Source organism: Hippocampus comes, unplaced genomic scaffold (genome assembly GCF_001891065.2).
Source record: "Hippocampus comes isolate QL1 unplaced genomic scaffold, H_comes_QL1_v1.1 scaffold86, whole genome shotgun sequence".
In the NCBI taxonomy this organism is placed as follows: Eukaryota; Metazoa; Chordata; class Actinopteri; order Syngnathiformes; family Syngnathidae; genus Hippocampus; species Hippocampus comes.
In genome coordinates, this window is record NW_017805882.1 from 2,119,740 (window position 1) to 2,137,808 (window position 18,069).

General features: G+C 41.5%; 1 protein-coding gene across 1 annotated transcript in view; it reads right to left on the minus strand.

Moving 5' to 3' along the window:
* The window catches only part of LOC109527491 (B-cell lymphoma/leukemia 11A-like), a 39,344-nt gene that overhangs the window by 4,838 nt on the left and 16,437 nt on the right, over positions 1-18,069 (minus strand). The window contains exon 3 of the mRNA XM_019889476.1: positions 1-597. This exon is cut by the window's left edge and continues 4,838 nt beyond it. Within this exon, the coding sequence (XP_019745035.1) occupies positions 1-597 (597 nt within the window). The remainder of the gene's footprint in view (positions 598-18,069) is intronic.

An 18,069-nucleotide genomic window follows, 5' to 3' on the forward strand; every position in this document is an offset into this window, starting at 1 on the left:
GAGAGGTGGAAAGAGGTGGGGTCGCCGAGAATGGAGGCTTGGAACCTGGCTGGAATGGTTGAAGAATCCGTTGCATAGGGTTGGGCCGATTCGGGGAGAGAGGAGGTGAGGCTCCTGTGGCATTTCCAGCCAGTTCACGGAGCCTTCTGGAGAAGTCCATATTTGGGGGAGGTTCAAGTGGTATTGAATTAAGCCTCATCACCCTGTCAAAGGCGCTAGGATGGTGGGTTGCCAGGGCCAGGTCATCGGGACTGAGGTGATGACGCGGGGGTGGGCTGAACAGGGGTGGGGTCCGGGGATAACGGCCCTCTCGAGGAGTCGATACTGAATCTCGTCCGGACCCAGACCCCGGCATTCGCAGCAGGCTGTAAGGACTGCCTTCAGCCAGGTGCACAGCATGAAGTGCAGGCTGGGACGAGGCACACTCACCCCCCATCCCGGGAGCCGCAGCTACACGAGGGGTGAGCGGACTGCCTGGCTCACTCTCCAGATAGATGCGGAAACCGTGGGTGTTCTGAGCATGCTGGAGAAGGAACCAGGCGCTGGTGAAGGGCTGCTTGCATGTGGTGCAGGTGTAACTGCTAGGCTCATCTTTATCTGTCCAAAAAGAAAAAAAAAACATGTTATTGAAAGGTGAAAACAAGGACTCTTTGCAGGATTTTTAATGAAGACAAACAATATCAACACTGTATGAAGAGCTATCTTTCAAAAGGCCGTTTTATGCTGTTAAATCAATTTGCCAGTTCAGTCAGATCATGTTGAACAATAACAAAAAAAAAAAATCCCACGTTAAAAAATGCATCCATCCATCCATCCATTTTCAACACTGCATACCCTGCTGAGGGTGATAAGCAGCTGGAGTGTATTCCAGCTGACTAAGGAGCACCTTGCCAGTCAGTCCCAGTGCACATATAGAGACACCAGACCATTCAACACTCTCAATTCACACCAACACTGAGTGAGAACTGAACCCACACTGACTCACCAAAATCCAGTAACATAATAATCACGAATTAAGGCAACAGTTTATTTATACATTTTTGTTCAAACACTTTCCAAGCGATCAAAACACACTACCTAATGAGTTTAGTCAAGTCAATTCAATCTGATTTATGCGGTGCAACAGACACAAAACAAGTCATCTCAAGGCACTTTACATCAGGAGCAGGTCTTTTAACACACACTTCATACATTAACACACTGAACACCAAGTGAACAAGGACTGTACGATACCGGTCAGTGAGGCAACAAAAGCAATAGTGTTTTCCATCGAATGTGCACTCTCACTGCCTCTCAGAAATTATCCCCAAAATTGACTAGGTAGATGAAAACACAATAGGACAATATCATGACAAGATAAACAAGGCTAAGGAGCTGGATGTTGGGAAACATTAATTGGTTGCTGATTGGTTGAAATATATGACACATTCAGTGATTTGTAATATATAACTGCAGTTCTATTGTTATGTTGCAGCATGAGTTATAATTCTGGAAAACTGTTCTTAAAATGTTATATTATTGTTTCATTATTATTAATACACTCAAGTATTTTTCTAAATTATTATTACTAATTTTATTTAACTACACTACTTTATAGATTAGACCTAAGAGACATTTGGGCCTATTTTGTCACGAGTTGTTTGAGGACAGAAATCAATGAGATTCGATTAATATTCTAGCATACAAACTATAAATTTAAAGAAAGGCATGTGCATGAAATACTGTACCAAACAAAAAAAAAATTATAGAAAAACCCCCCCAACAACGATTAGATCATTTTAAAAGCTGCAAAAGCTGCCCACCTCTGTGGCTTTTTTACACAGTAAGAGAGCGAGAGCGCACGTTGTATTTAATGCTGCATATATACTGTGAATATAAATACAAGGTCACATATTAAAATACAGTGCCACCGCATTTTTCAAGAAGAGACCCCCATTATAAGCAAAATTGTTACTAGGGATGCACTTTTCAAAATGCATTTCATGCATTGCTTTTATATCTTATGTTGTATGGATTTATTTAAATCCTCTCAGGTGAATAGAATAGGAGAAGGTGGGGAAAGCAGAAGTGAGAGATATGCTAAATAAAAAGCACCCGCCACTTGCAAATGTGCACCGTCTGTCATCTCTTGCCTTCCCTATATATTTCTTTTTTCTCTTTTTTTCCCCATTAGGGGACTGATTTCTGAAATGATTTGCAAAAGAGACAAAACAAAATGACTGATACGCTGGTGGCCAACGAGGAGTACGAGGAAGACGTAAGATTGCCCGAGAGTGTGACTGTGCGTATGAGCGATCCCTAAGATGGTGGACAGGCTTGCATGTTTAAAAGCTGCGGTGGCAGCGAGACAAAGAGGTGAAGATGGGACAGGAAGAGGAGACTTGTTGAGAGAAAAGAAGTATGCTGTGGATGAGCAATAATGGGAACCGAAGGGTGTTTTGTGTGCTTCCTTTCTATCTCGTGTGTCCATAACCGTCGTGGCCCCCTCCGAACAATCTCACTTAAAGACCAGGACATGGCATAAAATGTGCACCCAATCAGAGCTCCATGCAAACCTCTTTCTTCTGAATGAAAGGAGTTGGAAGGGGGTATACGGGTAAATTATGGATCATTACAATCTGAAAAAAATTACAGTTAATTGTTGCCACCTGCAAGGGGCTTTGACCCAGTATGGAATTTTTCCATCATAAACAGCCATTTGTCCATACATGCTTTTTCTCCCTCTCTCACAAGCAAATTTGCTCATAACACCGACTTTGGCGGAACATACGATTCCCGAGACAGTTTTTTTTTTTTTTTTAATGGTTTATGGCTGCAATAACTTGACGTCTACAGTTCACTTTGATTTGATTAGCAGCCTGTACATATATCCTTGCCTTGTGTGTGAACAGATGGTGTATATATATGTATGAGGAGGAAAACATATTTTTTTTTCTGTTACTGCAAACGACAAAAGACATATCGCAGGGAGCATGGAGTGGTGGTGAGGGGGGTATGGGATGGCTCCTCTGAGACACTTTGCAATCGACGGGAGAAAGGAAAGCACTGCAGGATCTTGGAAGTAAAAAAAGAAAGCAGGGAAGGCGGATCAGGGGAAGGGGAGAAGTGTGGCGTGAAGGGGACATTCCTAATGACACGTCTCTGAAGGACACAACACAGCACTTCCATGTCTAGTGAATTCATTTTCCTAGGTGACAAAAGCATGGCTTGTGCAATTCCCCGAATTAGTCAGTGTTCATGCCACAAGCAACAAAAAAATTGTTATTCTAGCAAGGCAGTGAACACACTGATGGGCGTGAAAAAAAAATCAACCAAAGCAGGCTCAGCCTCATGACAGCGGATAACTTAACAAGTCCACTTTTTTCCCCATTAATAGCTGTCCTCTAAAAGACGGAAGCACAGATTTTAAAAAGGAGAAACATTATTCTGACATGCTATATGATGACCTCGAAGGGCTTTTTATACCATAGGAAAGCAGCGAGATGTGTGAGGCAAGAATGATTTTAGAAACACATCTGTCCTCTAATGGAATAAAGAAGTACTCATTCTCACTGTCTGTCTCTCCCCTTCCAGTATGTGGTGAGTTAGGACCGGAGAGTAGAAGAGCTTGGCCTAATGCTGGATCTCTTAGTCCCTTTGAAATAGGATCAGCCGAAACGAGAAACCACACTGACAACCCCGCAGCTACCATTTCATGGTGAGGGCTGAGAAAGGGGTCTTTTGGGGAGTAATGGTAAAGAAGCCGAAATTAAAAGTGAAAAGAGAAAGATGGGGGGGGGGGGAGATATGGTAGACAGAGGAAACAGTATGAAGAGGTACGAGGCATAGAAACAGCCAAAGAAAGAAGAGGGAGGTTAACAAGTCCTTCAAAGTCATTTCATCACATCGCAACACAAAGATGTCGATGAAATGTGGTCATTTTGATAATTGGCAGAGACAATGATGCAGAGTGTGTTTTACAACATGCAACACAAAAATACACAAGTAAAAAAATTGCACCTTAAAAAGATGGGGTCACCTGTGGATGCCGACGCCACACTCACAGCAGCACTCTTCTAGAAACGGTGTTGATCGTGTACATTTTCTAAGCACACTCGACCGATTAATCGAGTGGCCGATTAAATCAGCCGATTAGGGCGATTCAGACATCGGCCAAAATGGCTAATTTTTGCTGATTGTTTTTACCTTTATGTACTCTAACCATTTTCCAGCAGTTGTACACAAGACTGGTCGCATTACTTATTATACCTAAATCTATAGCCTACCTTAACCTTGAAAGCTTAAATATATACAGTTACATTTGTTGATAAGGTCATTCTAGGGCCCTGTCATTCAAAACAAAGCAAACCCTAATTTTTACAAGCAATGCTTATGTGAATAATGCAAGTTGTGCAGGGCATTGACCTGAATGTCACTATTTTACATACAACCTAAAGTCACAGTTTGTTTCAAAATAATTTTAAAAAACAAAGTAAAAACTGCAATATAAATTAGACACAAATGTATTAAATATGACACTCATACAATTATTGATAATTTGAAAAACACATATGAGAGAGATGAATATCCTGATAACTTCATTAATTAAATACATTGCCTCCTGCAATGCATTATGGGAACCCAAAAGGAAAGTTATTCTTTTGAACAATATATTTACAGTTGATGCCTGCCATTCTTGGTGAATAGGCACCAGAACAGCCTGCAAAAAGCAAAAAAATCCATGTATAATTGATGCCCACTGAAATGCATTTGGGGGTAAAAAAATATATATTTAATGCTTTTGCGCATTATATATATATAGAGAGAGAGAGAGAGAGAGAGATATATATATATTTAATGCTTTTGCGCATTAGATAGATAGATAGATAGATAGATAGATAGATAGATAGATAGATAGATAGATAGATAGATAGATAGATAGATAGATAGATAGATAGATAACTTTTAAATAATTGGTAATCTGTATTTTTTTTGTATGCAAAAAAATCTGCATATCGATTGGGCTCTGTTTAAGATGGGTTCATTGCTGGTGACCCAACCCCCAAATCCAGTCGAACACATGCTGGAAACCTGCGCAAATATCAAGTGATGTCACCGATTAATTGCTGTGCTCCATTAATTTTATTTTATTATTATTATTATTTTATTTTTTTTTTTTTTTGCCCAAACTTTATAAGAGCATGTTCATTACGGTGCATATTGTCAAGGTTGGACACCTGTGTCCTGAAGTCGGCAATGATACCCACTATCTTGCGAGGAATCAAGTTTGCGCAGTCACAAATTAATTAAAACATTACTGGATCCACTATGTGGATCACCACCAAAATGTCATGTTGTTTTTCGCTAAAGGGTTGTTGATGTATGATTTCTAAAACAGCACGCATGAGCACATCGCATTAAGGTGTGTCTGTGCTGCTCCAGTTTTTCCTTTTGCAGCACAAACATGGAGGAGGACAAGCAGCTGGTTGTAGAATGGCATGCAAATTAAAAAAACAAAAAACAAAAAACTTTGGGATAATTTTGCTAAAGTAGTGTTATACAAAACACAAAACACCATAAAACTCATATTTTCACGATAATGTTATCCGGTAAATGAGCCCTAAAATACAGGTGCATACAAACAATAGATATGACACATAATATGGTACAAGCAAAAAATAAAAATTAAAAAAGTATAAGCATACAAATAAAGCTTTTTGTTCCAATCCATCCAGCTGTCTAACTTGCTAGCCAAGTACGGGAAAGTTTAGTGACTTGGTTTGACCTCCATTTTTTTATTTTGTCCTTCACCACATACAGTGGGGTCTGCTTGTCCTGGTAAGGCCGCATAGCTCTCAATGAGATTGGTCATTTAGCTAATGGAGGAAAGAGCTAACAGGATTACCATGCAGGTCTTCCAAATGGAGAAGGAAGACGAGGATGCCACCAGCGGAGCAGGCGATGGGGACATCACATGCCATCGCCATTTTGAAAAGTTATCAGTGGCCTGAGCTTGGAGCACTTGCACACCTCTAAAATGATTATGCTAATGGCAGGTCTTTGCCAATATTCAAAAGTGTTTATAGGTGTTGGGAGTTTGTGCCTTGGGAAGACTGAGGGCTGTCAATACAGTGCCTCTTTTGAGCACCTGAGCCGTAACGCTTGTTAATGTGATTACTACTCTGTTTATGTCATTAGTGTATTCACAGGCAGGGATTGGGCAGAGGTGAAGGGGGAACCAGGGCGGAGTATGTTGACAAAGAAGAGAACGATGCTATTAAAACTCTCGAAAAGAAGTTTTCATTGACATGACTTTCACATGACTTAAGAGTTGCGGCGAAGGCTTGCGAGTGTTCGAGAATATCGCATTGTTTTACTTTTTACATCTCAGTTCGTTCAAGATTGTATAAGATTGCAAAGATGTTTGTCAGTCATTCGTAAACAGTTTTAATGGTCGCAAACATGTTCAAAATTTCTTTGCCACCAACCTTTGCAACCCAGTGAGATACAAGTGGAAGGATGTCGGCAAATAGACTATATATATATATAGTATGTTATTGGATATGGTACGTATATGTTTTTTGTATGAATGATTTGCATTGGAACACATCTAACAGAGTTGCAGAGTGGCATTGTTACTTATCGTTTACCCAATTTCTCTGTCCTACAATTACACACACACACACACACACACACACACACACACACACACACACACACACACACACACACACATCCATGCACACTCGTTTGTTCGTCACGGGCCAAACTCAGTGCGGCGTGCCGACCCAATGGCCGCAGACAAAAGGTTTGTTTGACCAACACTTGTTTCTAAGACAAAGCCGGATACAGGGAATGCTGTTTACTAAACAGAAAGCCAGCCAGCCGACCAGGCCTAAATCCAAGCCTTTTACGAGTCTGAAGTGGCGTGCAACAACTGAGTGTTGTTGAGAGTTCCACACAGTAGACATTTCAGAGAAGCCGACCGCGAACCACTACATACGCCACACACATCCAGTTGTTAGAGGGAGACCAAAGATGGCAAAATGGAGGAAATGGAATGAAAAGTTGTGCTGGCATGGACAAGTGAGATCAAGCAGATTTTCAGATAAACATGCGTAGTGGTTTTTGAGGGGCTGTGCCCGAATACATAATCTGTATAATCAAAGTAATTTTCTAGCTGCAGCTTTTTGTGAAATCCACTTCTACTTTACCTTTCGTCTTTTTTTTCTTCTGACAGTTGGCAAGAGCAAGAATGAAAAAAAGGTGTCACAGCCAGGAAAAAAATGATCCCAGTGTACCGTATGTGCTTTTGTATGCACCGAAGGAACTGTATGTATTTTAACTGATGTATTTTATTTTAAACTTGACAGAGTGATGTTTTCGGTCAATCGCATATTTTAGGGTGTACGCAAAGCATATGTCGAGGGGAGTGTTACCGTTATACAATGTCCACAGCAGGGATTGAGACACGCTTGCCACAATAGTTTGAAAGCGAGCACCACATTGACTGTTTCCCTGCGTAACCTCACTGTTTAATCTTTTTGTGCCGTTGAACCATGTTTGAACTGACCATCCACCCACACGTTCCTTCATTCAGCCATCCATCTCTAAACCCTTCCGTCTATCCATCCATTCAAACTGAGCTCAGCTGGGAAGCATTGCGTTCGGGTACCACTCGGTCCGATAGACCTTGTAATAATCGGGGCCAGCCGTGTCTCATTATTTGCTCTCTGCTTACCAACAACAACAGTGGGAGGCTGGACGTTGTTGTTTCTCATCGTTGCTCTAATGGTACATTGAAAAAGGCCTCTGGGCCTCGAGGCTTAACTAGTCTAATTAAATGGACCGTCACTTATGTGAGCATCTGCAGAGATTATTTATTGAGTCAGGATGCGCTTCACCGGATCAAACTGCTGTCGGATGAGCAAACTCTCGGTGGAGTCGGCATTAAATAAAAGAAAGGATTCAAAGAAACCGCCAATTGTCAGTTTAAGCACACACACATGCAGGTAGATGGTAGACTTAATCAAGCGTGAGTATTTTTGGACTCGGGTAGCATCCCAGATGGACAGGGAGTGTCTGAGAACATCAAAGGCGATATGTGACGTGTTCCGTCAGATAAAAGATGTACTTGAAATCCTGCGTATTAACCCAAGCAAAGCACATTAAAATATACTCACACAAACCTTGACTGTTAACGATAAAAAATTACCCATGAATATTATTTTAAAAGCGGCATTCAGATTATAGATTATAGAAGCAAGATCCAGGTTGGAAGAGCACTGCCAAAGATAGTCCCCCTAAGACATTAGGGCCAACAGCACGAGATTCACTATCTGTGCATAGCTCATCTTATGACATTCTGGCGTCCCCGCAGAAAGGATGGAGGGGGACCAGGAGGTCGGCTAGCTGCACATTTCTACATAAATCTCTAGACAGATAGCATCAGGGGGGTGGAAAAAGAAGAGGGAGGAAAGCAAGCAACAGAGGCTGATAAGGCCCCTGGGGCAAGGCATTCGACACTGTCAAAACTGTTTCGTCTCTGGCTATTGTATGAGTGGAGCACGTTATGAGCCTGCATACCATTTGCCGGTACGCGATTCAACTTTACCGGAGCATCGAAGGCTCTCTATCTGACCTCCCGGCTTCAGCTCTCTTCTGTCTTCATTGACATGTTGGAAGATAGACAGAGTAATAAAAGCAGCCCATTCTAAGAGACAATGACGAGCTCAAGCGAGCGTGTTGCATCTGGTTGCATTAAGGCTACAATAGTCAAGTTCTTGAGTTGTGGATATTTTGAATGCTGAGAACAATGGCACTCAACCTTGCCAAGGGGGTTAAAAAATAGTCAAAGCTAAAGCAAAACATTGGTCAAGATCAGTATAATGCAGTCCGTTTCTAAATTCCTACACCGCTGCGTTGAATGAATAACTATCTGGCAGTGTCAGTCACTGATGAACATTAAGATCTTTGTGAAGGCAAAATGTTTGATACACCCTAATTGGCGGTCATTTCAATTGTACAGGTGAGTCCAAAGTTGGAGCTGGAAGGTGTAAACCAAAGTCAGTTGAAATGGAAAAAATGATTACATGCACTGCTTGCTACAGATAATCTGTCCATCTTCACGTGCAGGCAGAACAGCAAATTGAAAATCAGCTTTGATGAGACTTGGAATGAAATTCACATTTTTACATTATCTGATGAGAAGTCCTTTCTTAGAAATAGTGAAATTCAGGCTGCTGCAACCATCTGACACATATCAGATTTATCAGCTTATGCAAGCAGCATGTTTAAAGTTTCGAGCATGAATGACTACCATGTTTGTGAATAACTACAGCATGTGCCAAAATTAACCTAAAATGCCTTTTCTCCGGGTTAATGAAACCCTCTATATTGTCCGTCGGTGTGATTGTGAGTGTGAATGTTTATTCATCTATGTGTGCCCTGCAATTGGATGGTAACCATTTCAGGGTGTACCCCACCTACTGCCCAAAGATGGCTGGGATAGGCTTTTATTTTTTTCCGCCCAGTGAATTTCAACCAACATTTTTGAAATGTACAGCAATGACACAATTAAATGAAATTAAACTTGTCTTGAATTTGTCATGATTAATTAATTGTGTGGTTACTTCTGCTGCCTTTACCATTGGGGGCAGAATAATGATATAGGAAGGGTTTTGCAGCTAAATGCCTGTGTAAGAAGTAATAATATTAGTCCATATTCGAGGAGCATCGTTTGTTATATTGTCTGTCTACATGTGCTGCTGTACTGTTTGTGTTCAAATAACATTTGCTAAGGCTAAAAAAGGGTTATAACACTGCAACATCGATGGTATTCCATTGTGTATTAGCGTGAAGCTGGCAGACTATCCTAAGGCAAAGTTATGTGATTGTTTTAAATACACAGGTCATTCTTTTTTGTGTTATGTTTTGCTAAACAGTAAACTTCAACTTGAAGTGGAAAAAAAATGCTTGAAGCAATCATTTCGCCTCTTTTGAAGGTTTGCTGCTTCCTTTCAGAACCTGTTTTTGCATTTTTTTCCTTGCAAGTGAAAGCAAAAAGAAAAATAAAACAAACAAGACGTGTTTTTATTTTTTTTGCTCATTTTCATGCACTAGTTACCAGTGCGAATACACCATACAAATACAATAACAAAATTATTTTCCTCTAAACATCACATATGCATGGAAGTGAAAATTAACCAATGCGTGGTTAACACGAATGTGAACAGCAGATGTTTCTTTCTGAACACGGTTGAGGTAGAGCCAGAAGTTCTACATGGCATACATGGATTATCATTGAGCTCCAAGTCAATAAGAGCTGCTTTAACATGTGCTTATTTTTCACCCTGTCCCACCACCGCAGGGTGAGAGGACCAGGGCATGTGAGCTTGGGCCAACCGTAGCAGCTCGTTATGCAGACCGGCCTTAAGGCATTGTGGTAGGACATGGAAGTTTAAAACAAGAGGACTAGTGTGTTGCCTTGTCCCGTGGCCCAGAGCTGTGGAGAGTGAGGCTTTAACACGCGTCCATTCTGGTGTGTGTGACTGTGCACACGGTGGGTGAGTGGTTAAAGACAAGGCATTAGCCTGACTCTTGCGATCGAACGGCAATTCAGGGTCAGCCATAGCTTCCAAATTACTCCCATTGCAAGTGTGAAGTCAAAGTATAGGTCTGCAAATGCAATGACCAAGACTGGACTATAGGTGACACAGTTTTGTCTTGGCACTGCTATAAGCAGCATCAGAAATGGCATTTAACAAACCCAAAACATGGACACAAAGAGACCTAAATGCCCTCACCCACTACCACACTCAACCAGTCCCCTCTCTATTATAAATTAATTGGGGAGAAAGCATTGTTGGGCCAGTTCCTAACCCAGTTACATTTCAAATCCTGATTAAAATTGCAAAATGGCCTCCTGTTCAGCTCCTTAAAGACATTCTGTGGAAGATGGGAAGGGACTTGGCAGAACGTGGTGGTGGTCATATATCTAAAGGTTAAGTACTGTAATCACTAGTCTTGATGCCATCTCTAATACTCTTTTTGACAAATGTCCCGATGATTTCTTAATAGAATAACCTGCATTTGCTTTATTTGGTGTCGGAAGCAATGTTCTTCTTCAGTCAGCCAGTGATTACCCACAAGCAATGTTTACCATCAATAACCATCCAAGAGATGGATGGGCTGTATGTTTGGCAATGGCAGGCCACGCTCCTCATGATTCTTCATCTTCGAAGCTCACCGTGCCAGATTCCTTCCCTCTAATTGAAGACATGTGGCATGATTAGCCGCTACGGCAATGCAGGAGCAGAATGTAAAATGGTGGACAACAGCGCCGATACTTTGTGAGAGTAATCACCTCGCTGGCAGCCCTTAAAAGCACATTTAAAAGAAGAGTACAGTTCTGTATGTGGTTCGGAACGGTAAGACTACCTGTGCCTAGTTAGTTACACTGCATGTACCTCCCCACCATTGGCATGATGTTAAAAATACTCCAAGTGGACGCTTCCGCTTATCCTCACAAGAAATATGTCAGAAACATGCATAGGTCTGAGCAGTAGCAAGCATGATATTAATTAGGTATCCAACCTGTAAGTTCCTTTGTACCCAGCTGTAGAACATAAATCAGGGTTTTAACAAGGCTATGGGCTTTAAGATCTCAAACCAGGCTGGAATTGTACCTTTACATTCATGCCAAGAACCTGTCTTCGTCTTGGCCTCCTATAGATCTCTATGTTTAAATGGACGTATAGCAGCCTACCCCAGGGGGGAAGAGGAGGGACACAAGAGCAGAGAAGGGAGTGGCAACATGTATGTGTGTGTGTGTGTGTGTGTGTGTGTGTGTGTGTGTGTGTGTGTGTGTGTGTGTGTGTGCGTGTGTGTGTGTGTGTGAGGGGGCAGGGGGGGCATCAATGGGGGCATCAGGTTTAAGCAAACATGTGGTGTCGGCGTGGGAGTATGTATGCTGCATGCATGCATATATGCTGCAGCATGGAAACACGAGGAAGGGCAAATCAGGAAGAATACAAAGTGATTATTAGAGGACCAGTTTGCAACAGGTACAAACATCCCATGTGAATTGGTCACAATCATGGATTCATCAGCAATAAATTCTTTCCGCCTACCTTAAGAAATAGTTCGTACTGTTGTACATGTCTGAGAATATTCTTTCGACCTTGGAAACAGTTAATGAACAGTATATGTGCAGAAGGCCTGCGTGCTTATAGTGACAGAAGGATTTATTCACAGCCAGCTGCAAGTGAGGACATACGCGTGTGCAGATGGATTGGCTTGCTAGCTGGCTCTCTGGCTGTCCAAGTAGAATCCGTCGTTTCTGTACAGAGAGGGTCAATGAACTCAAGACATTCTTCAACAGGCAGTGACACGTCACAGACGTATATAGAGTGAGTATGACATACATGTATTTGCACTCGGCACTGCTTCTAAACACTAAGGGACCCGGGCAATGCAGCAGCGCTGGAGTTTCAACACTTTGAGATAGATGCACTACTCGGTGGGCTAACAACCGTATTCTTAAACAAATAAGTGTGTTGAACGAATGTGAAAGAATGGCTAACCAGGGGATGGGTACGACGCTAGTGTCTCAAGCTACACTCTGCTTCAACAGCACCTGAGATTTATGGGCCAGATGTTTATGCCGTTGCTTCTCTGATGTGCTATAAAACTTAATTTACAGTCGGAAATGTCTGGTTCTCAATGTAAAGTCTTGTGTGCTTGAAACTGCAACCAATTAAAATATTGTTGCTGGCAAATAAAAAACACCACCAACAGAACAATGTTGCTTTAAAGTACCGGTCGCAGTGAGTTAAGTAAAGTACAGTCTGGAGCAGCAGACGAGCATTTTGGTGAAAAATACGGCCCCAAGAAATAGTTTTGCGTTTGAACTGTTGTCATATCACACTAGCCGTCAGTGCACCTCACTAAACCTGCACTGAGTTGTCTGTGACCTGATGATTGCTGCACCTTTTCTTATCATCACTAAAGAAGCTGACAAAAAGCGCAGTCAACCTGATTTCAGCCAACACAGAAGGATTACCTCTGCATGCACGTGTTTTTCCTCTTTGGCTTTTTATTTTGGTCTGATACGTAAATGGTGGAAGGCAAAACAGAAGAAAAACTTGGAAGTGCCTGTAAAGCACATGGAAATTCCTGTAAAGCACTGGTGTCAAAGTCAAGGCCCAGGGCCAGATCTGGCCCGCCACATCATTTTATGTGGCCTGCGAAAGCAAATCAAACATGGCAACTTCCATGATGCTTGCTAAAATATGTCCCAAAATTTCAAATTCTCATACATAATTAATAAGAGAGACATTGTAAGCATTTTCTTGTTGCCAAACACACCATTACGGTAACTTAAAGAATAGTTGAATAAACTGTTATTCTTGACTTCTTTATATAATTTCAGTCATAATGGCCCTCCAAGGGAAATGGTAACTTATACCCCTTTCCCACTGCTGCAAAATCACGGGTAAACATGCTTTTTTGGGCAATGGGAAAGGCTCACTGACCAGTGTCGATCCATGTCCACCAGCACGCCATCGGAGGCGGGTTGTGATCACCTCGGATCGCCTCCGCTTGCAGTGTGAAAGCCTAACACGGGACTTCCCGGTAATTACGTGATGACATAGGGCGGTACGTGATGAGTCATAACATCGCGCGCCATCGGCCTCGTATATAGCACGCCCCCACAACAAAGCTAGGAGATCGCACCTTAAGCTGTTGTCTTAGTAGTAGCAAAGAGTTGATCCTCCGCTGCTTTTCGACCATTTTTAAAAAATAACCCCCCCCCCCCCAACTGTTCTGCAATGACAGATTTGACAGCTATGAGCTTGCAACGTGAACTCAGGTTTGAGAGCTCTACTCTGTCATTTTGAAAGAAGCTGACAACCCCTGACTGGCACAAGAGTCACCAATATGTCCACCCCAGTGGACAGCTTGAGTTGCATTCTGAGAAATGTTCTGAGTAGGGCAAGGACAAGCAAGGAAGATCCTATATGCTCCTTCTATATCTGTCCTAGCTGAGACTGTAAAGGTACACAGAAACGGAGCAAAGTGTCTGGTCACATTTTCGAGCTGACCACACAGTTGTCCTTTGGACCTTTGATACTGCTACAGTGATGTATGTTAAAAAACAGAAAAATATACGTTTGCCCTTTGAGCATATGGCCTAAATTACTATCACCCATTTTCATCACTTTTTCAACACACATCTTTGGAAAGAAATTCAAATTTGTCAATGAATGAGTGTTAGAGGGTGTCGGGAATGGCATAAAAAAGGCAAAACAAAAGAGTACTGGACAGCTTTACATTGCAGCAGCCTATTGTAGATTACATTAGTGGCAGCTGCTCCCTTTGTGTGCTTTTACGGCCTGGCCCCAAGAAAAAGCTGCTAAAATGTCCTTTAATCTGCTGCAGAAACTCAAGTGTCTGCCAGGCACTCAAACATGGGTGCCTAAAAGCACAATGCTCTCAGATAACTAAGGCAAAAATAACGCTAATATCCCCCCGGCGTGGCCTTACAGGCGGACATTTTGTGTAACCAAAGAGGGCTTGTCTGTGGTGATCGTGCATGGGAAACGGGCCCTTTCACCCTGTCCACAGGCGAGGCCTTAATAAGACAACGTCTCACTTCTTCCCTCCTTTTCTCCCCTTTATCTCCACCTCCTGTTCATCTTTCCAAGTCATTAGATTATGTTAATCACCACAACAACCAAGACTGACCCCCAGTTTCATTTAGTATGCCATTGTAGATAATGCCAGATGATGACGCATCTGCTGCCGTTGATTTATTAATGTAAAAACATTAAACGTCTGAAGCTAATTTCGAATATTTTCCCTATAATGTAGACAATATATCGAGGGAATGTCATTTAAAATACAAAGCGAACACCATTTTTTTTGTCTTCTCTTCAGCTCTTTTGTGCAAACTGAATTACATTCAATTGCAACGGAAGAGGTTGGGCTGGTCACTGTATTTCCTTGATCAATAATATTAAGTGTTACTTCTTGAATATTTTCTTTAATCAATCCCATTATCCTACTGAGCAGAAAAATGCTGCCCAGAAAAGTTGGGCCATAGCAATGTAGATCAACTTCATGTGTCTGACCACAAGTGTTGCACGCCATTTCAGCTCCATTGCATCAAGATGTGTTTCATCAACAATCAATTTATTGTTAGCATTTTTCACTTCATGATAAACAATTATTATGCCCATTCCTAAACTGAACTGTGATTTAATGAGAAGTGTACAAACTGTAATTCGAATGGCACTCAACAGAAAGCAGCCATAGGCCAAGGCCAAAAAATCCAACTTTAGATGAGAACCAGATTGTACAACATAACATTTTCCCCTCCTCCTCATCAGATAAGTTATTAAGATGCAAGCATTTTGTCACTAAAATTAAGGGAAATGCCAAAAAAGAATGTTATTTATATAACGCTCACAAAAGGGTCAGTCAGTCAGACATTTGTGAATCTACACATTGATCCAGACACTGACTAAAATGTGTGAGGTTCTTCCTTGGACCACGCCTCCCACTCTAGAAACAGTCCTTACCAGCTAACAATTAAAAGGACTTGAAAACCTTGAAGGTGAAGTCACCCCCAAAAAATGTCTTTACAATAGTATGTTCTATGCAGTCAGTCCTTCTAGTCTAAACACGTCATGCTGATTAATATTGTGTTTGTGGAATATGAGTTAATCATTAAAATCCACCCACTTTTGTCCATCTCAGGGAGCGGCCATTTTGCCACTTGCTGTCGACTGAAAATTACATTACAGTACCAGCCAATCATGGCTCAGCTTCAGAAAACAGGTGAGCCATGATTGGCTCTTACCTGAGCCCTGAGCAACTGCAATGTCAGACTCTCCTTCACAAATAATGCCCTCTCTATATCCGCCTAGTAAAGGCTGAAATACCTCAAGTAAATATGAATACAATTTTGCTGGCTCTGCTCGCCTGACACAGAGTGGGAGTTATGTCAGCAGTGGTAACAAACGGAAGGCAGCAGCACAGGCAGCGATTAGGGGAAGCTTCCTGCCTGGGCTTTTGGTTCACAAAGAGCCCACATACATTTTTATTCAGATAAAATGCGTGTGTGTGCATGTGTGTTGGAGGGGGAGGGGGGCGAAGGAGGACATGGGGATATTTTGCCCTGTGATGCCACTGCAGCAGCTCAATGAAAGAGGAAGTTGAGCAAGAAATTCATGGGGCCCCTTTCCATTGACCTCTCAGATAATAGGATGGTGTAAGTGTGGACAAGAAGAGTAGACTCGAAGAGTCCATAGCGTTGAGCAATGATAAAGATGGAGACAACGATGCTTTGATAGCAGCCACACCAGAGCTCCCTACTTACCATACTCTGATATATGAAAATTCAAATGGGGCAAAATCTCATTTGTTCTCCACTCTTTCCACTTTTTCTACTTTCAGCTCAATGATTAGTATAGATTGCAAATTGTAAAATGCATCATGTAAGTTCATATTATTACTTTACTTTGGTAGATGCTGCTGTTCTTGTTAGATATTGGTTTAGCAACAAAGCTACCGTATTTTTGCATCACAAGTCACTCCAATCAAAAAAATGCATCATGAAGAAGAAAAAAATATATAAAGCCTATAAGTTGCTCCGCAGAATAAATCGCACTTTCAGGGGGGAAAAACAAGACCAAGAACAGTAGCACTCCTTGTTCCCTAATCGTGTTGGATTCAAAACTTGCACTTTTAACTATGGAAACCTTTTTGTTTTAGCTTAAAATGGCTTACATTAACTAGAATCCCGTGTTGCATTGTGGTCAAATGTCGGTTATTGTGCTGTAAATAATAAATCTTTCTTGTAGCAGATGTGGCATGCTACAGAAGATGGAAGCACAGCATTACCACCATCCACCAAGTTTCAGTTTGAGTTTCTCAATTTCATTCAGACAGACAAGAAGAAATGGAAGAAGAAGAAGAAAAGGAAGAAATAGCAGAAGGAAAAAAAAGAAAAATAAGAACTAGTCATGGCAACTAATGTGTGATGTATGTCGTTAGTTTGCTGCCACAAAAAGGACTTACAATTTGCCACACCAAAATTCAACTTTTGGCTACAATATGACGCAGGATTAAAGTTAAGGTAAGCCATTTTTAACTAAAAAGAAAAACTTCTCCGAAGCGAAACTTTCTAATTCAACCGAAACTCTTTTGCTGCTGTAAACACGATTAGGGAAGACGGATTTTATGTGCTATTTTGAGCTATAATTCTAATTCATACAATTCGAACGTAAGTTCTACTTTTGGCTTGTATAAGGACCAGACAAAGTATGAAAAGCGTGACTTGTGGTCCGTAAAATATGGTCAACATGATATAGCAAGAACATGTTTATAGCCTATTCTAAATCTAGAAAACATTTTAAAAAGCACAAAGCAGGGCTTCAAATGAGTGTAAAATGAAGACGCTGCAAACCGTTGATGGGGGTGGGGGGGTGAGACAGGGGAGGGCAAATTAACCTTTTTAATTGGAGAGAGGTTCCCTTCTTTGGACCATGCAGTTGAGTGCTGACAGATGATGAGAGAGAAATGGCAGGCCTATTACAGGCAATCTGGCCCTGCAACTTGGCAGAGCAGAGCAGTACCAGAGCCTGGGGAGAACACGGCATGTCCAGCATGAAGAACACTCGCTGCCAGACTGCTTATTGGCAGAAAAGGGCTTGCCTCAATAAAGGGATAACTAGAGAATTGTTATCGTGGCACTTTGAACTATGGGCTGAAGTGATGTCATCCGAGAGTCTGGTTTCATTCCTGATAACAGAATAGTACCTGGTGAAGAAAAAGGTGGCCGGCTTTGGTTTTATGAAAGACAGAGAGAACCAGAAAAACAGGATTGTAGGAGAGGAAGGCCAAGCAAGCCAGCTGCAGGGAAAACACACATACACAAAAAAAAAAAATATATATATATATATATCTCTCGATGGCCAAAAATAAATATATATATATATTGAACTGCTTGTAGGACAATTGCAGGGAATTTTTATCTATGCAGACCCATATGAAAATCCCAAAGAGCTGTAAAGTAGTTATCAA